The sequence below is a fragment of the Ursus americanus genome, chromosome 21, assembly GCF_024610735.1.
Source record: "Ursus americanus isolate L20-20 chromosome 21, mUrsAme1.1.p, whole genome shotgun sequence".
Lineage (NCBI taxonomy): Eukaryota > Metazoa > Chordata > Mammalia > Carnivora > Ursidae > Ursus > Ursus americanus.
In genome coordinates, this window is record NC_142147.1 from 22,883,929 (window position 1) to 22,904,701 (window position 20,773).

The 20,773-nt window shown below is 47.1% G+C and overlaps 3 protein-coding genes across 7 annotated transcripts in view; 1 reads left to right on the forward strand and 2 right to left on the reverse strand.

The window, feature by feature from the left end:
- Positions 1-2,657: 2,657 nt before the first annotated feature.
- On the reverse strand, positions 2,658-4,160 carry DPEP2NB (DPEP2 neighbor). Its single transcript, XM_045814989.1, has 2 exons — positions 4,094-4,160; positions 2,658-2,962 (listed from the first exon to the last, which is right to left on the reverse strand). The coding sequence occupies exons 1-2, from the start codon at positions 4,158-4,160 to the stop codon at positions 2,658-2,660; spliced, it is 372 nt and encodes a 123-aa protein (XP_045670945.1).
- Positions 4,161-7,148: 2,988 nt separating this feature from the next.
- On the reverse strand, positions 7,149-9,012 carry DDX28 (DEAD-box helicase 28). Its single transcript, XM_045814934.2, has one exon. It carries the CDS (start codon positions 8,978-8,980, stop codon positions 7,358-7,360), a length of 1,623 nt encoding a protein of 540 aa, XP_045670890.1. The 5' UTR covers positions 8,981-9,012; the 3' UTR covers positions 7,149-7,357.
- A 14-nt stretch (positions 9,013-9,026) lies between these two features.
- DUS2 (dihydrouridine synthase 2) overlaps positions 9,027-20,773 on the forward strand; it is a 46,399-nt gene continuing 34,652 nt past the window's right edge. For 3 of the 5 annotated variants that reach the window (XM_087870516.1, XM_087870517.1, XM_045814936.2), the window contains exons 1-3: positions 9,027-9,128; positions 12,462-12,685; positions 18,343-18,485. Coding sequence is in view for 3 of the 5 variants with exons in the window: in XM_045814936.2 (XP_045670892.1) it covers positions 18,360-18,485 (126 nt within the window). In the remaining 2 variants the exon portion in view is untranslated. The remainder of the gene's footprint in view (positions 9,129-12,461; positions 12,686-18,342; positions 18,486-20,773) is intronic. The other 2 variants (XM_045814935.2, XM_045814937.2) reach the window with 1 other exon arrangement.

Below are 20,773 nucleotides of genomic sequence, written 5' to 3' on the forward strand. Positions count from 1 at the left end.
TTATGTATCAGTCATCCAGCATCAACAATTACGGATGGCCCATCTTGTTTCATTTATACCTTACTCATTTATACCTTCTACAGAATATTTTAAGGCAGATCAAACATTTATTCCATCCATATTTAAGTTTGCATCTCTAAAAGCTAATGGCTCTTTTTAAAAGACAACTACCAGACCATCATGGCACCTAAAAGAGTTACAATACTTCCTTAATATCATAAATTATCTATCATGTTCAAATTTCCCTGATTGCGTAATTTTTAAATCATTGTTTTAATTATAATGTAGATAAGGCCACGTGCATTGCTTTTGGTTGTTATATCTCTTAATCCATTGGTTCCTCTTACTTCTTCTTTCATTGCAATTTATTTGTTGAAAAAATCATATCCTTTGTCCTTTAGAGTTTTCTGTCTTGGAATTTGCTGATTGCATCCCCTGGTGTCATTTCACAGGTTCCTTTACCACTTGTATTTCTTATAAAATCATGATTATGGGAAAAATTTAAAACTGCAGGTTTCCAGATCCCACCCTGAAAATGTATTCAGCAGGACTGGTGTAGGCACTGGGGATCTCTAGTATTCCTAGGAGCCCCAGGTGAGTTGGTTTGCCTCATGGTTGGGAATTGCCAACCTACCTGGCTCCTCCAGGATCGCAAATCTTCCTCAGTCACACCAGGGAGCAACATGAGGTTCTAATCTCCAGCAGTGGGTAGTGGGTAGTGGGAGTTGCTGCAGGAAGAGGCATTAGCTCTCTTTTGTGGGTTAACTGAGACTCACAGTGGGAACGCCCCAGGGCCTGTGCTTCTTCCTCTAACCCAGGTTAGGGAAACTTCTTAAGTTATCAGGACCTTTCCTGGCCTTGAAGGTGCCGGAAGAGGAGCAACACTCTTGCTGGTATGGCCCTTCAGGGTGAGTGCGCTGTCCACAGGGCTACAAGCTGCTGACGGTGCCTATTTTTGATCTGGGATGCTAAGACACGTGGACCTGGCACAGAGGCCCACACACACCCTGTGCTCTTTCTTCTCTGCTGATATTCCCCCACCCCCACTCCCTAGGACCAACTGTCCCCTTAATTGCTGAGAGAGACATTCCACTGGTAACAGCCAGCACCCATGGCACACAGTAGTTGGAATCATCTTTTGAGCATCTATATCTGATCATTTCACTACCCATGCTCAACTTCTTTTCATGACTTCCCATCACACTTAAGATCCACATTCCTCACCATGGCTGACAAGGCCTGCTATGGTCTGGCCCATGCCTCCTTCTCCAACCACATTTTTCATTCTTCTTTTTTCTCTCTGGCCACACGGGGCCTTCTGTTGGTCCTAGAATGGGCCAGCCTCATTCCTGCCTCAGGATTTTTGCACTTGCCATTTCCTCCTCCAGGAATTATCTCCCTCCAGCTCTTCACAGGATTCCCTCACATCTTCACTGAGATGTCGCCTCCTCAAAGAAGCCTTCCTTGACTACCTTGTGGAACCTAGCACCCCCCTCATCACTCTATCCTTTTATTCTATTTGACCTTTCCCTATTGCACTTATAATTATTTGAAATTATATCCCTTACTTATCTCTTCCTTTAGTTTGTGGGTGCCTTGAGGAGAGGGGCTTCCGTTGTCTTGTTTACTAATATACCCCAAAAAACTAGCAGGTGCTCAATAAATATTTGTGGAGTTAATGGATAGATGGGTGGGTGAATTGACAGAACGTCTTCTCAGTCCTGCCTCTCATCTTCTTACACACACACACACACACACACACACACACACACACACACACAGGGAAGTTCTTATCAGGCTTTGCATTTCTTAAAGAACCTGCCCGGGTCCTGCTCCGATTTGTACAGGTGTCATTGTGACAGCCACACATTAGAAGCTGCACTCGAGGGTCGTTTTTGGAGGCAGAAGTTCTCAGAGCACCAGGTTCCCCGTGTGGGAATGTACTTCAAGAGAACAAGGAGTTTTGGGGTCTGGCCTTGGACAAGCTGGATTTCAAGTCATATATGTTAGACAAAATCATTTTATTGAACAGTAAGAAGTCCCACTGGGGCCAGAAAGGGCTGGGAACAAAGGAGCACGTGAGCCTCAGTGGTGGTGCTACCCAACTCTCTCCATGTTCTTCCCGCTCTGGGGAGCAGGTTTTCCTGGGTCTCTTTATTATGCCTCCTGGCGCTCCAGACAAGAGGCTCCCTGGGTAGACACAAATTGCTTTTTTCAGTTTCAAAAAGCCCAGCTCCTGTTGGTTTGTGTTGGTGGCTGCTGGCAGTGACTCAGGGCAGGAGTCCATCTGATAGATGGGCCCGTGCTGAGACCACTCTGAATCCTCTCTCTGCTCCTGGATCCTCCTTGGCTCAAAGAATGCAGACTTTTCTTTCTTCTTCCCAAGAAAGGACTCTAGAGTATTGAGCAGAGAAACATCAGGTTTTCTTCCAGGCCAGTTTCAGCCCTGGGATGTTCCAAGCAGCCTCTCGTTTCAAGCCTCAGTTTCTAAGGCTCCTTGCCCGTGGCCAGTTAGTATGGAAGGAGGCTGCTGGCTGACTAAGGCTCAGGCAGAATGGCTCAGGTTCTAATCTCTAGTGGTGGGCAGTGCGGGTCACTGCAGGAAGAGGCATTAACTGTCTTAGGCGGTTAAATGTTTGCCCTCCCTATAGAGTGGCTCAGCCAGCAAGCTTCTGTGGGGTCAGCCTCCTGGCACCATGCTGCAATCGCCGAATTTTGGGGCTGGAGCAACCTAGGTCTTTATCTGACTCCGTGAGAGCTCGACGTCTCTTGGGAGCCCGGCTGGGAATTGGTTTCTCTGCTTCCACCTTTGCTGGGGTAGCCACAGGAGCATCCCCATAGGTCCGGTAGCCACCAACCAGGCAGTATGTCTCCCCATGCCAGCCCATCTGGGTTTCTCCACACCCTCGGTAGAGGACATGGTAGTGACCAGGTGTAGGAGGAGAAGTGGGAGTCACTGCTGCTGGAAAGAAAATCAGATCTCATCAGTCACTTCTGCTGTGTACATGACCTGTCAGGACCTCCCCTCTCATGTCTCTCCCACTTTCTGGCTGTAGCCCTTTAATCTGCTTGGTATCCAAAACACAGCCTTGGCCCATCACCTCTATGAGTCCCCTAGAGAAGGGATATGGCTGCAAAAGCGATTCTATGGAGCTTAGGGCAGCAGCAGGAGACCTGGAAATCTGTTCCCCATTCTCAGAGGAAACAGTAGAACCTGAGAACAATTTCAACCAGGATCCTTTCCATCTCTCCCATCCACGGCAGAAAAAGCATTTCTTAAAGTCTGTCACTTCTGAGGCTTTAATGGAAATACCTTTCAGGTGTTGGGAAAAATAATATAAATGGGCTAAGAACCCCTCCCACCTTGGCAACTCCTCTTGGGCCCCATTTACACTGCCTCTTTCAACCACACTGACCTCCAGCCCTCTGATACTTTCACCTAGATTAGAAAAAGGCCAAATACGGAGGCAGAGTGACCAGGAGCTTCAGAGCCAGATTCTAGGTAGCAAGTCTAGGCTTATGTCAACCCAACCTCCTAGGATGCCATTTCTTTAGCCCTCCAGTCTTGTCACTCATCACTCTCCTTGGCTCTTTTGTTCTTCCCATAGATATTACACCACCTTTGCCTAGTACGCAGCAGCTCAGTCTGGGGTGTGTTTCAGGGGACCCATGTGGATGTCTACCCGACAGCACGGTAAAGGTGCTCGGGTTTGAAGGGGAGACTCATGAGCAGCTCTCAACAGTTCTTCCTCAAACTGCTCCATTTATCGCTTGCCAACAAAAATTTGCTTGATCTTTGCTAAGAGGCCAATCAGGAAAGGGTCAGAATGGAAGTAGCTTGTTGCCCAAAAGGGAAGGCTGCATTTATAAAGATTAGAAGCTTTCTGAATAGTTGTCCAGGGATGACATTTCACTTGTCCTAGGCAGTGAGCAGGAACACTGTAAGTCCCTGAGGGGGCCCCGGGCCACTTGTATTACTTACAGCTGGTTAAGTTCTGAGGTGTGGTGGGCAAGCCCAAAAGGAACGTGTGGCAGCCAGGTGAAGTTGTGTGTACACCAGTGACTCTTGTACAGACGCCTGGCCTAGGCCTACCTGCTGTGCTGCCCTCCCAGGGGACAGAGGACAAGTTAGAATGAATATAGAAGATCCGGTCAGACATTCTCTCTCAGGCAACCAAACAGATTGGTATCTGGTAGAAAACTGGTAGGAAAGTTTCCCTGAGAGCACCACGTTTGCGTAGTTACCCTGCCATGGAAACTATGAGGAGGCCTGTGACGTCATCACTACCCAGTGAGGTCACATAAAGAATCTGTGACTTGAGGGGCAGGCTTCAGGCTCTCGGGCTTTTGTGGAGGAGAGCAGGGTGGAGGCAGAGAAGCACCCCACCTGGGCCCTCACTCTTCTCTCCCCAGCAAGCCCTAGTGAAGTAGCCACTCCCTGTGGAAAATACCTGTGGGCTGGCACAGCCCCAGGGACCAAAAGAGGGCGAGGGAAACCCACATTCTGCAATTGGCTTGAGAGGCAAGATTAACCTAAGAGACAGCTAGGTTGTATGGTACTGTCCCTAAGTATTCAACAGCCAGAGAGGCAGAGATTTGTGTAGAAGGCTCTTTGGCAGTGGGTCTGAAGGATAAATTAGATTTGGACCCATGGAGAGGAGATGGAAGACACTCCAGCTGGGAAGAATAAAAGCAAAGATAAGCTCTTCTTGAACTTGTCGTGCCCCAAATGTAAATTCACAAAACCCTCCCATTTTTATAACTGAGGACTCAAAAAACCTATGCAAGGTTGCATAAGTAGTGGGGAGGTGTTCTGCTCAATGGTAGAGTTTCATGTTGGGCTCTAGATTTATACCTGATAGGAATGTGAGGACAAGCTCATCACATTTCAAAGTGACACTGGGAGAGATGTTAAAGGTGCTCCAAGGCAAAATGAGGGTCCTGGATGGCTTCACAAAGTGGGAATGGTGGGGGGCACCTGGGTGGCTCAGTCGTTAAGGGTCTGCCTTCAGCTCTGGGCGTGATCCTGGCGTTCTGGGATCGAGTCCCACATCGGGCTCCCCGCTCAGTGGAAAGCCTGCTTCTCCCTCTCCCTACCCCCCTGCTTGTGTTCCCTCTCTAGCTGGCTGTCTCTCTCTGTCAAATAAAATCTTTAAAAAAAAAAAAGTGGGAATGGTGGGCCCACTTTAGGATAAAATTCAAAACAATTTCATGACAAAATGACAGAATATAAAATAACGACTTAATCATTACTTTCATCTCTCCCCCAAAAGGCAAAGACTGTAATAACAAATCTACCACCATGAAAGGATGAAGTGTGGGCTCAGCGGAAGTGTGGGTGGAAAACATGGTCAAACTGTGAAGAGGCGTTACTAAAGCTGATTGGGTCCTACTCAGAGGAGGAGGAAATAGACAACTTTGCCCTTAGTCTGATCAGGCCCACAGGAAGGAACCATATTTGGGGCAGCCTTGGATATAGTGCAGCGAAGAACTTCCTAGCAATGAGAGACAATCTTCCTTAGGAGGGGGTCCCCCGTTACTGACCTTGAATATGCAAAGATGGGATGCTTGTTTCCTAAGGCAGTTGTAAAGGGGATGTGCCCTGGAGGTAGAATGATGGGACTAGTATTTCAGAGGTTGGGCAATCTGGTTGACAACCACATCTTTTTTTCTATTCCTAAATTGTTTGAATTAGTGTTGTGCATGTTAGGACACATGAAGTCAGGCCTGATTAGAGCAGACTGCCCTTGGGGAATGCTAGGAGGAAAAATGTGAAGGGGAGAGCTCTGGAGGAGGTTCCTTCTGGCAGGTGGGCCAACAGAAGACTAGTTAGATTCTCCGAGACTCTAGAGAGATTGTCTGGGAACACCACTCTGACCTGGTACGGTTACAGATGCCTTATCAGGACCTGCCTGGGTCTCTGGGGAAGGCAGAATAGCATAGAAAAATGATTGTGAGTTCCAGAATCTGTAATTTTTTTAAAAGATTTTATTTTTAAGTAATTTCTATACCCCTCATGGGGCTTGAACGCACAACCCAGAGATCAAGAGTTACATGCTCTACTGACTGAGCCAGCCAGGTGCCCCTGGAATCTGTATTTTTAATAGTTCTGCCATAGTGATCCATGGACAGAATGACCAAATTATTGTCCAGACTGGGTTACTTCTGAGAGTCAAAGTGGGCAATATTGAAAGTTGGTAAATAACTCAACCCTTGGTGCAGACAGACCACATTCTGTCATACTTATGTGTATGATTTTGAGCAAGTTCTTTTATCCCTCGGAGCCTCAAGCTTCCTTATATGAAAAAGAGAGCTATGATTGTACATTTAGTGCAAAATTCTCTCCTGGCAAAGATTGCCCTGGGCCCATTTCTTTTCTCTGCAACCTTATCCTTTCCAGTGTGCAGGTATTTTTAAGTGGTTTTGTGTTGTATTTGACTCTCAACTGCACATTACTTTAGGCTTTTATAATGTTGCACAACTGGAACCTAGGAAATAGTGAGAGGATGCTACATGCTTATTTTGCCAGTTTTATAAGAAGTTTAATTCTCTTTTCTCTTTCCCTGCCACAAGAGATGAGAAAGAAGGCCTGGAAATGCACACCAAGCATTACTTCTGTGTCAGTCTGTCTTCTATTCTTCTGCCAGTACTTCCCAGAGAGATTTCACCAAGAATGCCCAAGCTTGCCATGGGCACTGTTGGTGAAGAAAATCTGCTAGTCACATCCCCTTTCCGTTTTCTGGGGTGCTTAATGGATGTTTTGGAGGCAGAAAATAAAATCTAAATGTGTACTAATTAAAACAGCAATGGAATGGGGTACCTGGGTGGCTCAGTTGGTTGGGCATCTGCCTTCGGCTCAGGTCATGATCTCGGGGTCCTGGGATCGAGCCCTGAGTCAGGCTCCCTGCTCAGTGGGGAGTCTGCTGCTTTCTCTCCCTCTGCCCCTCCCTCTGCTCATGCTGGCTCTCTCTCAAATGAATAAAATCTTTAAAAAATAAAAATAATAAAACAGCAATGGAAAGAGCCTCAGTCCCAGATGTGTTGGAGTGTGACTCTTCTCACAATTCAATGAATTCTACCCCAATGGTAACTGTTATCAGAGGAGACCCATAAAAATCTCATTTATTGTTAGAAATTATGACATAATACAAAGCCAGAAATCTACTTTATTTTTCAGGAGTCATGTGAAAGACTACAAAGAACCATGCTCACTCTCCAATGCTGGCCAGACAGCAGCTCACCAGGCCTTCAGGAAGGTGACTGGGCAGCCCAGTGCATCCTACTGACAAGTGTGCTCACCCACCCAGGACAAAAGGAAAGATTCCTGTTAATGGCATCACCTTTAAGCTGGCTACCATCAGATTTGCTGGGGCAAAGACTCTCTCACTGAGGACACTAGTCCTGGAAGACTTCTCCTCCGGCGAGCTGCCAGCTCAATCTTCTGAACCAGGCTTACATCCCAGGGATGGGTCACAAAGCTGATGACGGTGCCAGGCACCTCACTCCCTACACGGCCCACCCTACCGGCTCTGTGGATGTAGTCTTGCAGGGTGAGGGGGAAATCATAATTGACAACTAACTCTACGTGCGTGCTGTCCAGGCCCCGAGAGGCTATGTCTGTGCAGAGGAGTATGTCTCGGGAGCCCTCCTGGAAGCACTGGAAGATGCCTGCCCTCATTGAGGCTGGCATTTGTCCCTGCAGCCTTAGGTGTTGGATTTTGTGGTCATCCAGAATATATCCCAGCCAGTTCACAGTGCTGGAGCTATTACAGAACACCAGAACAGTTCCCGAGGGGCCAGTCCTATATGCTCTGTCATGCTGCTTGAGGATCTGCACCAACTCAGTCACCTTCTCTGCTCCCTTCAGCCTCATAAATGTCTGTTTAACATGAGGCATGATGCAGTGGAGCTTGGAACTAGTGATGGTGGTCAGAGAGTCTGGGCTGGCAACTTTACTTAGCAGTTGGCCTACACCTTCAGGAAATGTGGCCCCCACCAGCACTAACTGAGCTTTGGGATTGAAGGGGTCTTTTAAGTCAGCTGGGTCTTCTGCTATATGGCTCTTCTCCAAGATGTAGTCCACTAGTTCCAGGAAGCTTTCATCCAATAGTGTGTCTGCCTCATCCAACACCAAGTAGGAGAGCTGCTTCAGGCTGATTAGTTGACCTTTCAGGGCCTTCCACAGAGCTCCTGGAGTGGCCACTAGCACATCTACTGGAGGTTGTTTGCACAGTTGCTGCCGGATGCTACTCATGCCATGGCCTCCCCCTAGCTCCAGCACTTGGAGGCCCAAGGAGATGCCCAAGGGCTGGGCTACGGCCCGCACCTGTTTGGCTAATTCTCGAGAAGGCACAAGGACCAGGCCTCGAGGAGCAGGTATACTGTGCGAGTCCAGGCTTGGCCGGCCCAAGAGCCGCTGAAGCAGAGGTAGTAGGTATCCGAGAGTCTTGCCACTGCCGGTTTCCGCGGCGCAAAGGATGTGGCGGCCGCGAAGAAGCGGGGGGATGGTACTCGACTGCACGGTTGTAGGCCGAACGACTTCAGGAGCAGCCTCCTGTAGTGCATGCAGCACGCGGGGTTCCAGACCCAGGGCGGCGAAGCAGTTCTCGGATGCGGGGTTCCGCAGCGCGGGTGCCTCGTGTTGCGCGCGCTCTATAGAGAAGTAGTCCCTGCGGGAGCGCCGACTCTTCCAACCACGCGAAGCTAGTGGCGCACGCTCCCAACGGCCCAGCGTGAGGCGCACCGGCTGGTTCAACTCCGGCCGCCGCGCTGAGATCAAGAGCGGGCCAGGTCGCGCCAGCACCAGCCGCGGGGAACTCCGTCGCCCGCTCTGCCGCTGTTCCTGCCGCCGCTGTAGAGCCCGCGGGATGCGAACCACGGGCAGGGGCTCGTCGGGACCGCGGACCGCTAGGTCCCGTCGAGGCGCCAAAAGCAACCGAACCGCGAGCCGCAGCGGCCGCAGCGGCCGCGCCAGAGCCATAGTTCCCGTGGCGTGCGAGAGGCGCCCGGCAATGACGTCACGGGCGCGCAAGGCCTCGTGGACGGTGTCTGGCGCGGCTCAGTAAGGCTTGTGGATTTGGCGAACCCCGAGGAAGGAGGGAGAGTCTGTAAAGTTCAACTGCGGCGAGGTCTGTAGGTCCGAACAGGGGTTGGCGTCACCCAGACCGGGACCAACCTTGGGGAAACGGGCTCGATGGAGGCAGGCTCCGGGGTCCGGCGTTACGCGGCGACGGGGGCCTGGCCTTATGGACGGGGTTGGGGGGGCAGAGGGCTTCTGGCGATTGGGTGTCCGGTCCTTGCCATTCTGCTTTGTCGCTCTCACCGCTTCTTTGGTAGCTTGTCGCGTACTGGTCTCCTGTAAATTCCGAGGATGCGGTGGTGGTTTCCCAGATGTGGTCGCCGGGCAAGGTCTGGTAATAGTTTATTGAGAGTCTGAATGTATGGCCAGGCCTGGGGGAGAAGACAAGCGCCAAGTGTCTTAGATCTAGGCACCCCCACTTCCCTTGGCCAAGAGCTGAGAGCCCCGAGGGCAAACCGATGGCCTCTCTGTAAAGTGGGAGGTAACATCTTCAGGCTTTATTTCGAGGAAACCTTTCCCTTTGTAATTTTCCCCCTTTTTCAGCTGAGGTTCACTCTCCATTTTCTTGCCTCCCCTCCCAGCTTTTTGTCCTGAGCCTACTATTCTTGCAGTACATTCACCTCCACTGGGTTCCCAGTCAAGATACCTAAATTGCTTAAATAGTGGTGAGGAGGGTCCTTCTACTCTACTGAGTAATCAGATATGTGGCTTTCCTCACATAGCCCTGGTCAGATAGAATATTTCACTTGAATTCAGATGTTCAGGTTGCAAAAAACAAAACAAAACAAAACAAAAAAACAAAAAAAAGCCCCCACAAAAAAACCCTTATCTTTCTCTGATTGACTTATTTCACTTAGCATTATCCATCTAAATCCATCCATGTTGTTGCAAATGGCAAGATTTCATTCTTTTTTAATAGCTAATATTCCATTGTGTGTATATATACACCACATTTTCTTCATCCATTCATCTATCAGGGGACACTTGGGTTGCTTCCATAATTTAGCTATTGTAAATAATGCTGCAATAAACATAGGGGTGCATTTATTTTTGGAACTCGTGTTTTTGTATTCTTTGCGTAAGTACCCCATACTGGAATTGCTAGATCATATGGCAATTCTATTTTTTGATTTTTTGAGAAGATTCCATACTGTTTTCCATAGTGGCTGTACCAGTTTTAATTTCCACCAACAGTGCAGGAGGGTTCTTTTCTCTCCACATCCTCACCAACACATGTTGTTTCCAAAAAGATAAATACTTTAAAAGTTTCAAATGCCATTTTGATACATAAGTAGACTTTCTGGAAAGTTACCCATAAACCAGCAGAGGAGAGAGTTTTGAGTAGTGACAGGTGAACAGAGTCATTGGATACAGCAGTGGCTCTCAAGTGAGGGTGATTTTGCCCCCGCCCAACCTAGGGGACATTTGACAGAGTTTGGAGACATTTTTATTTGTCACATCTGGGGAGGTGCTACTGGCATCTAGTGGGCAGAAGCCAGGGGTATTGCTCAACATTGTACAATGCACAGGAAAGCCCACCACAAAAAAGGATTATCTGGCCCAATATGTGAATAGTGTGTCATTGAGAAACCATGCATAGAGTATGAGGACTGAGGAGAGGCTGAGGTTTCATGTGCTTTCATTTCAGGTAGGCACATTTGACAAGCTCTTGCACTGACCCTGCCTCATCCTCAGAATCTGTAGCAAGTACACTGATGCCATTGCTTGCTTTGCCCTTGGGATTAGGAATTTTGAGGGCCCTGAAAGTCATAAACACAAGAAAAAGTTATTCAAGGAAGTGAAACTGGAGAAGAGAAGTTTAGGGAGAACAAAACTGTCCTTATGGATCTGGGGAATGTGCCAGATGGAAAAAAGATGAGGTGTGCTGTGGGGTACTACTCCAGAAGGCAGAACGAGGACCCGTAAGTAATAGGCAGATTCTGAATTTGATCTAAAGAACTGCTGTAACAACTAGAATTGCCCAGATCTGTCTTGAGGGTGCTGAGTTTTCCATTCATATGGAATGGAAAAGTTCATATCCAGGCCAGATGACTGCTGGTTGGCAATATGATAGAGGGGAGTTGATACAAAGGACACTCTAAGATATTGTGATTCTATACTACTTGTATGATTCTTTTTAAAAACTCAGGGCTCCTTGTTCCTTATCTATGTAGCTTCTTGGATATCTGACTCAACAGGCTTTATCCATTTACACGTGCCACTGTTTTATCAGATAAAAACAAAGTCTTACTTTGTACCAAGCCAGAACAGGTATACCGAAGGAATGATCGGAAAAGAATAATACATAGGTATGTACTTGCATTTGGGTTTTGCCCAGATACTTGGGGAAGGGAAGCTGGTTAGTATATGGCTGCTTTCTCACCACGCTCAAGTCCTGGAAGTATGATTAATTCATAGTCTCGTAAGGATTGGAATCTGTCCGAGCCGGTCTCTGCCCATGCCCTTAATTTCTTTTTGTCAGTTCATCAGACACTGAATAAGGCTCCTCTCTTTTCCTTCTGCTCACACTGAGTAACCTCTAGTTGTTATTGAGTTACATGTTGTATATTATAGTGCTCTAGAAATACGAAAGTTTTGCTTATTGTGGAAAGAATGTAAGCTCCTGAGAGCAGGGGCCTAAGTTGGTAGTATTTTTTTCCCAGGGCTGCCGTGGTAACTCATATTGCCTGGTTACTCCGTAAGTTTTTTTTTTTTTTTTTTTTTATTATTTTTAAAATAGATTTTATTTATTTATTTGACAAAGAGAGAGCACAAGCAAGGGGAGCAGCAGGCAGACGGAGAGGGTGAAGCAGGCTCCCTGCTCACCAGGGAGCCTGATGTGGGGCTTGAGCCCAGGACCCTGGGATCATGACCTGAGCCGAAGGCAGACGTTCAGCTGACTGAACCACCCAGGCGCCCCTACTCCATAAGTTAAACAGAATTGTCCCTTTGATCTCAGGTGATAATGGTACTGTCATGCTTTCATTTATTCATTCAATAAATGTTTCCTGAGCTTCAGGCATGTGCTGGGTACTGCTCGAACACACAGTGAGCAAAACAGGTACAATTCCTGCCCTAATGGAGTTTACATTCTGATTTAATTGGTTTGGGGGGTAAGGCCTGGACATTGGTATTTTTTTAAAGCCTTTCCAGATGATTCTAACGTGCCGCCCCGTTTGAAAGCACAGTTATAAACGAAGGACTTTGGGAATTGCAAGGGATCGCAAAAAAATAATCCCTGTTTCTTCTTTTTCCTGCCTGCGTCAGGACTGTTGTGCAAGTGCTGGCTATTCTCTTTTCAGCCCGTGTCATTATATGCCTAGGTCATTTCACCCTCTGTCTACCCCAACTCCTTACTTCCTTCTTGTCTTTCCCTCTCCAGCCCATCATCTGTTGTCTGAATGATCTTTCTAAAGCACAGCCATGGCCTTGTCACCCCTTGACTCAAAAGCCATCAGTGGATGCCCGTGGCCTACAGCTTCTCTCGTCATCAGTCTCCAGAGTCTGCCCCCAACTTCATCTCCTGCTGCTTTCTTACCTGAATCTTGTTTGTGCCAGTGGTGGCTCTTACGCAAGTTGCATAAAGGGCTTGCAGTCCTTTACTGGGTAAGCAAGACAGTGGAGTAGTCATTTGTCTACTTTGTAACCAAACTTGAGGTATGGCAAGACACTTGAAATGCTCTGTGATAGAGCACGTTTGTCTGTGATAGAGCTCTTCTGTGGCTGAAGCATGAACCATATTGTAGTTCTTGTTGCCATTTGACCTGTTAACTTCTTTTCACAACAAACCCTAAACACCTACCTTATGCCAGATTGTGTTCTCTGTGACAAGGACCTGGTGATGAGCAAGATGCAGTGCTTGCCTTCCCCCTGTGATGAGGGAGGCAGATTGATAGTTGCTCTTATAATTACAAGAGTATATTTCCATCCCAGGACAGGAATGAGCTAAGAGGAGGTGCCCTTACTCTGTGTTTGGGAGATGAGCATCAGGGAAGGCTTGCTGGAGGAAGTGACATCTGTATGGAGGTTCTGAAAGGTTACTGGAAGTCAGCCAGGTAGAGGAATAGAGGAATAGGAATCTGGGTTCTAGGCAGGGGCAACTTATTCAGAGACTACAAATTGGGAGAGAGCAGGCCAGTTTGGGGAGATAGAAATAGTTCAGAAGAGGGGCGCCTGGGTGGCAGAGCGGTTGAGCGTCTGCCTTCGGCTCAGGGCGTGATCCTGGCGTTATGGGATCGAGCCCCACATCAGGCTCCTCCGCTATGAGCCTGCTTCTTCCTCTCCCACTCCCCCTGCTTGTGTTCCCTCTCTCACTGGCTGTCTCTATCTCTGTCGAATAAATAAATAAAATCTTAAAAAAAAAAAAAGAAATAGTTCAGAAGAGCTGAAGCTTAGCATGGGGGAGTTAAGAGACAGGGGGCAAGTGATGAAAGATAGGGCTTCTGAGGAAGGCAGGGAACAGGACTTGTTTGCATTGTGAAGGAGCTGGGACTGAATTCTAAGGGCAGAAGGGAAGGCTTTGGAGAATGGGAATATCCTGTCCTGATTTGTGTTTTGAAAGACCCCTCTGGCTGCGGGAAGGAACATAGAGTGAACATAATGAGCCTGGAAGCAGAGACACTGGTTTGCAGGCTTTTGTCATCAATCATTTGATAAATGGCAGTGGCAGAGCCGAGAAGCTCCTTAGGGTCAAGAGCTTAGTTCTTCCCATTTCTTTACCTTCAGCACTTCACACAGTGCCTTCATCTTAAAAGAACTGGTAGATGTTTGTTGATATGACAGTACACTTAGAATGTGTTGAAAGTGTAAAAGCCCGATAGTGAGAGCAGTTAACATTTATTAAACCCTTACCGTGTGCTGGGAGCTATTGTGCATCATAAAATCAACTCTTCACAGCATCCCACCTGATGTAGATTCTGCTGGAGCCTCATATTCCAGAGGGAGAAGCCAAGCCTCCGCTAGGGTAATTCATCTGCCCGGGCAGAGTTGGGATTCCAGGGTAGGTCTGATTCCAGAGTTCAGAATCTTACCAGAGAGATGCTGTATCACCTCTTTCTCTTATAAATATAGTAGATCACTTTAATTTTTTCTTATCTACACGTGTTTTGAGTGGGAAATAGGATAATTCTCTGAATATTTAATCCTAATTGACTTCCGTTTTAACTCTTAATTTGTATTTTAAAGAAATTGCTTTTTAAGCAAGGTCACAGTCTCTAGGAAAATTTACATGGAAGGGACTGGTAAAGTTTTTTCCATTCGTTGCTTTCCCTGAATAGTGTTCCTTTCAACCTGAAAGCATTATAATTAATATCTATGCAACTGAAGTTCAGGTTACTGTCTGAGAAGGTCATCAAAACCGTCAGAGAGAAGACCAGCCCTTAAAAGAATGGTAGATCGTCTCAGTTTGTGTGACTAAAATGTTGATCTGGGTGTGATCCTGGGGCCCAGCGGATGGTGGTGGTGGCAACTGGGAAAGGGTGGGGACTGCCTAGCTTCTTTGAGAGGAGCCTTCTTGGAGGCAGGCGCTGTCAGGCACTGCCGGCATGAGCCAGAGGGAGTTCCCAGACCAGCCACCTACTGGAGGGTGTCCTCAGCCACCACAGTGAGTGTTCAGTCACACCTTCCTTTCCGAGCGGCTGCTAAGGGCCAAGTACTGGGCTCAGGGCTAGAAACCTGGCAGTGAACTAGGTAGCCGTGTTCCTGTCTTTGCGGAACTTGTCCTGGTGGTCTAGAGCAGGAGCTGGGGGTTAAACAAGAGACCACACAAATAAGTGCATGGGGATTGCAACTGAGCTATAGGGAAGCAAAAAGTGTTGCGAGAGCATGTGACCAGAGACCTGATGTTAGATGGTCTGGTAGGGAAAGGTCTCCAAAAAGGGGACATTCAAGGTCAAGAGGACCTTAATGTGGGTGTGTATGATTGAGTCAGGGAGAGTGTTCCAGACAGAGAGGACTGCAAGTGCACAGACTCCAGAGCTTGGTGTGGAAGACTTTCAAAGAAGGCCAGGGTAGCCAGAGCAAGGAGAGTGAGGGGGAGAGAGGCTCAAGGTGACCTGGAGACGTGGGCAGGGACAGGTCATGCAGGGCTTGGCAGGCCATCAGAAGGGTTTGGGAGTTATCCTAAACTCAATGGGAAGCCATTGAAGGATATAAACAAGGGAGTGGTATTATCAGAGTTGCTTTTTTCAGATGCCACGCAGTATCTTAAAGAGAAGGGATGGGAGGGGGTAAGATTAGATTTGGGGAGACCCATTAGGAGGCTGGCTTTGTGTGCAGTGGTGGCACTGGAGATGGAACAAAGCAGATGGATTAGTTAAATTTTGAAGGCTGTTTCAACAGGAGTTAGTGATAGATTGAATGTGGGGAATATGGATTAAGGATGAGTAATTGGGTGAATGGAGGTGCTAGTTGCTGAAATGGGAAACATTTTCTCTCCATGTGTTGATCTGATTAACACCTTCTCTCCTTTGAAAGCTTGAATCAGAAATTATTTCTTGGGGTGCCTGGGCGGCTCAGTCGGTTAAGCATACGACTCTTGATTTTGGCTCAGGTCTTGATCTCAGGGTTGTGAGATGGAGCCCTGTGTCAGGCTCCATGCCCAATGCAGAGTCTGCTTGAGATTCTTTCCCCCACCTCCCTCCCTCTCTGCTCCTCCCCCTGCTTGAGCTCTCGAGTTCTCTCTCTCTTTCTAAAATAAATAAATATAATTTAAAAAAAGAAGATGAAGAAGAAATTATTTCTTAAGGGAAGCCCTTCTCAACCCCTGTGCATCCCTTTCCTGCTGGCACAAATTCCCAAAAGCCTCATGTCTTTCACAGCAGTGTACACAGTTATAATTTCACAAGTATTTGTAAGTTCCCTTTCTATAACCCTCTCATCTACTGTACCTCCTCCTCCTCATAGTGCCAGCCGGTGCTTCGCATATGATAGGGGCTCAATAAATGTCTGTTGAATGAATTAATGAAGACAGAGGAGGCAGCTTAGGAGAGCACATCAAGACCTTGTTCTGTGCATGTTTAGTGTGAGATGTCCTTAAGATGCCTGGGTGGGGATGTATATTGAGCAGTTGGTGTAATATTTTAAGCCGTGGGAGTGAGTAAATTTGCAAGGGAGAATGTGTGAAATTAGAAGGGATGAGGGCCCAAGACTAAGGAGGAAACTCAACATGTGAGTAGAGTAGGTGAAACCAGGAAAGACACTGAAAAGCAGGGCAGAGAGGTGGGAGAAAACACAGGAAAGTGTGGGGTTAGGGGAGTCAGGAAGAGGGGAGGCTCAACCATGTCACCGTACTGTTAGTGAAACAAGATCGTGGACAGGTGAGTGTCTGTTGATTTCACAACTTCCAGGTAATTTGTGACTTTGAGCAGTTTTAGGAGAGCGGTGGAGATGGGGGCCAGCGGGAAAGGGCTGAATAGTAAAAAGAAAATGGAGACAGAGCAGAGCAGGGCATTGGCTAGCTAGCTTGGTGACTTTTTAGAAGGGTCCCTGTTTGCTTAGAATAAATAAGTATTAACAGTCTCTCTGGGATATGGGATTTTGATTTTTTTTTTTCTTTTTACTCCTGTTGGCTCTACCTTCAAAGTATATTTAGGATGTGAACACTTCCCACCACCTCTACTACTAACTCACCAGCAACTTTTATGTTGGTTACCAAAGAGCCTTGTACCTGGTCTCCTTATTTACTCTGGCCCCCAACAGACTGCTCTTTATATGGCAATCACTGTGATCAGGAGAAAACATGTTCAGTCATGCTACTCCTCTACTTAAAACCCTTTACTGGCTTCTATTTTGGGAAGAGCTAACAAAATTCATAGAGTGTCCTGCAAGGCCGTATGGCATCTGACTGTGTCCTGTCTGCTTATGGCTGTGACATCATGTATTTGACTTTCACTACTCCCTCTTCTCTTTGTGTTCCAACCACGTTGGCCTCCTTGCTGTTGCTCTAACACACCAGACAAGCTCCTGCCCTAGGGCCTTTGCACTGGCTGTTTCTTCTGTTTATTCTTCCACTAAATACCAACTTGGCTGACTCAAGTCTTAGCTCAAATGTTATCTTCCCATTGAGGCCTATCTTGGTTTCCCTATTTAAAATTTTATATTTTAATGTAAATATTTTCATATAAATATTTTTATGTTTTACTATAAAATATACCATTTATTTATATTTTTCCTGCTGGGAGTGAGGAGTATATGGGTGAAGGTGGTCAAAAGATATGAACTTCCAGGCGCCTGGGTGGATCAGTTGATTAAATGTGTTGACTCTTGATTTCAGCTCAGGTCATGATCTCAGGGTCATGGGTTTGAGCCCTCTGTCGGGCTCCATGCTCAGCACAGAGTCTGCTTGTACCTCCCCTCCCCCTTCTCTTTCTCTTTCTGTAAAAAAAGAAAGAAAAAAAAAGAGATGACTTCTAGTTAGAAGATAAATTTGTTCTGGGGACGTAATGTACACCATAGCAACTATAGTTGACAATACGCATATTTGAAAGTTGCTAAGAGTAGATTTTTAAAAAATATTTAATTAATTAATTTATTTGAGAAAAAGACAGAGAGCAGGGGAGGAGCAGAGGGGGAAAGAATCAAAAGCAGACTCTGCGAGCTGAGTGCAGAGCCCATCACAAGGCACTATCTCACAACCCTGAGACCGTGACCTGAACCGCAACCAAGAGTCGGATGCCCAACCTACTGAGCCACCCAGACATAAGAGTAGATCTTAAAAGTTCTCATCACAAGAAAAAAATTATTAATATGTGAGGTGATAAATGTTAACTTACTGTGGTAATCATTTTGTAGCATATGCATATATCAAATCACTATGTTGTACGCCTTAGATTAATACAACATTATATGTCAATCACATCTCAATAAAATGGAAAAAAATTTTAACACAGCCCCAGTGTTTTCAATTTCCTTTTTCCCTGCTGTTTTTCACTCTGTAGCATTACCAGTTTTCCAACATACTATGTAATTTATTTGTTATGTATTATTTTTTGCCTTTGTTCCACTGCTAGAATAAAAGCTGTATCAGAGCAAGAGTTTTTCTCTGTTTTGTTCTTTAATGTATCCCAAAAGACTAGGACAGTGGCTGGCTCAGACGAGGCATGTAATAAATATTCTTTAGATGAATGAAAAAGCATGCATGATTTTTATGATCAGAGAAAAGGAAAACAAAGTCCTCGTATGGAAAGAAGAAGAAAAGCCTGACCTGGATAACAGAAGCGATTTTCCTTATTTGGATATCTGATTCTTGTTTTCCCTTTCTGCAGGCTTTAGCAGAGGAAGAATGATTGAGCACAGCCTCTCACTGTGCTATCGCAACAAACTCATCTTAGCCCCTATGGTTCGGGTAGGCACTCTCCCAATGCGGCTGCTGGCCCTGGACTATGGAGCAGACATTGTGTACTGTGAGGTAAGAGGCTCCTGATTTTCCTGGAGGGCTTTCTACCAGTGCAGCCTCCTTCTTTGTGGGTGGGAGTGGTCAGGAGTTAGTGAGGGGCAGAATGGGCACTCACTTCACAGGCGCTCCCTGAAGGCAGTGGGAGACAAACGTGACACTTGTGAGTTCTCTGGGCCCTATTTAGGGCCAGCAGCCTTGGCAGCATGGAGGCCTTGTGGGATCCCTGGGCTGGGTGGTTAGATGAATGTCATGTCAGGTCACTGCCCTGGCCTCTGTCGGAGTTAATAGACATTCAGTGCATGAGTGAATGAACTTAAGGTTAGGAAGAGGAGGAAAAGGACCAGGGAAGCTGGATGGGGTTGGTTTTGGGAGCCACAGGATTTTCTGGTGGTAGTAGCTACTGGGTTGCCTACATCCTGGCTGTTTTGGAGAATAGAAGGACTTCAGATCCAGATTTAAAAAGCATTTTCTAGGAAAAACAGCATTATAGAAGTAGCTGATATTGGACTTGAGGAAAGAAAGTGAGGGCATTTTGGTCCCATTCCTATGTGGCATGGGCACTGGGAGATTTGCCTGGCAGCTGGGTATGCATAGTCATGCTGGTTTTCAGCTTTATGGGAAGGGGAGCTGCAGAGCCTGGCAGAGGGATGCCCATGGCTGGGGATCGCCATGCCAGTGTCTATAGGCGGGCAGGGCCAGAGCCGTTTAAGGTGCTAGCAAGATGCAATGGGAGAGAGGGAGCATGTGTTGTCCAGATGTGGGAGTCAGAAAGGGAGGTTCCCGAGTTTAGGATCACGGGTGTAGGACCTGACTTCTAAGGGGTTTGTTGAAATAAAGGCAAGGAGGTCCGAGAAATGAGAGCTGGGCATCCATAAGCCTTCCAGGCTGCCAGAATGTGGCCAGGGCAGGGAGGAACCTGTGTCCAGAGGCCAGTCCCAGGGGAATGGGGTAGTGCACTGAGCACTATTTATCTGGTCACTCATCTTTTGAGCCCGCACTCAGGCCCCCAGGCAGTCAGCTGTGGATTAGGTGTAGCCTTTCTTAGCCAGCACCCTCCTGGGCCTCCAGAAAAACCTCTTGGATTTAGAAGAGGATTGGGAGGAAGGACTGTGAGGACTCAAGGACTGTGGAGGACTTCGAGGATTCGTGGACTCAGAACCTGAGAAACGGGGACCAAAAAGACGAGTCCCAGAGAGCTTCACTGTTGTTTTGTTGCTTGTGATGCCTCCTTTGGCATGCTTGATGGGCTTTCACTCTGGCAGAGTCAATATGGCTTATAAACAAACCGGCCTCTGCCAGAGGACACCTAGGTCTTCCACTTAGGCCTAACCCCTGTGGAGAGCAGAGGCAGGCTGGCCAGTGGACCCTTGCTTAGCCTGGGTAGCTGGCTGGATTCGGGACCAAGTACTGGACATGGCACAATATGGTGCCTGGTGCCCCCTGGCGGATCCAGCTTGGCTCTGCAGGCCCGCCGCCTGGATGATCTTCCTGGGTTCACATGAGGTGGTCCAGCTGTGGATTTAGTTAAACTATTCCACCCATCTCACAGGACCAGAGTATGGAGTCTAGGAAATACCAGGCATGCACACACCTCCTTAAAACCTCTGCAAAGCCCTCAACAGCTGGAGGTAAAGAAAGGATGAACTAGCTCAGCAGTAGTCAAGGGAGCAGTAGTCTGATTCCCCACTAAGATCTGCCTTATTGATAGGGGTTTTCCAGGACTTCCTCAGATTTCATTTATCTATTCCTTTTTATAAAGACCAGGGGCCTCCAGTTCCCCAGAATGTGAGAGGACATCTACCTGTTGGACTTTTACTAAGCAAGACCAGGGGAGGAGGCGGTGTTCTTAAGAGGCCCTGATTGCCAGAATGCGTCCTTAAAATTTTTTTTGTGTGTGTAGTAAAAAACACATAACATAAAATTTACCATCGTGGGGCGCCTGGGTGGCACAGCGGTTAAGCGTCTGCCTTCGGCTCAGGGCGTGATCCCGGCGTTATGGGATCGAGCCCCACATCAGGCTCTTCCGCTATGAGCCTGCTTCTTCCTCTCCCACTCCCCCTGCTTGTGTTCCCTCTCTCACTGGCTGTCTCTATCTCTGTCGAATAAATAAATAAAATCTTTAAAAAAAAATTTACCATCGTAACCATTTTTGAATGTGTACTTTGGTAGTGTTGAGTTGTGAAACAGATCTCTAGAATCTTTTCATCTTGCACAACTGAAACTCTATACCCATAAAACAAGTCCCCTTTGCTCCATTTCTCCAGCCCCTGGTAACCACTCTCCTATTTTCTGTTTTTATG

Excerpts from the sequence above, each read along its gene's own strand:
- DPEP2NB (XM_045814989.1), bottom strand. The coding sequence starts at position 4,160 with ATGTCTGACCGGATCTTCTATATTCATTCTAACTTGTCCTCTGTCCCC. Across the intron at positions 2,963-4,093 it reads CTGGGAGGGCAGCACAGCAG|CAGCAGTGACTCCCACTTCT; the intron begins GTAGGCCTAGGC and ends TTTTCTTTCCAG.
- DDX28 (XM_045814934.2), bottom strand. The coding sequence starts at position 8,980 with ATGGCTCTGGCGCGGCCGCTGCGGCCGCTGCGGCTCGCGGTTCGGTTG.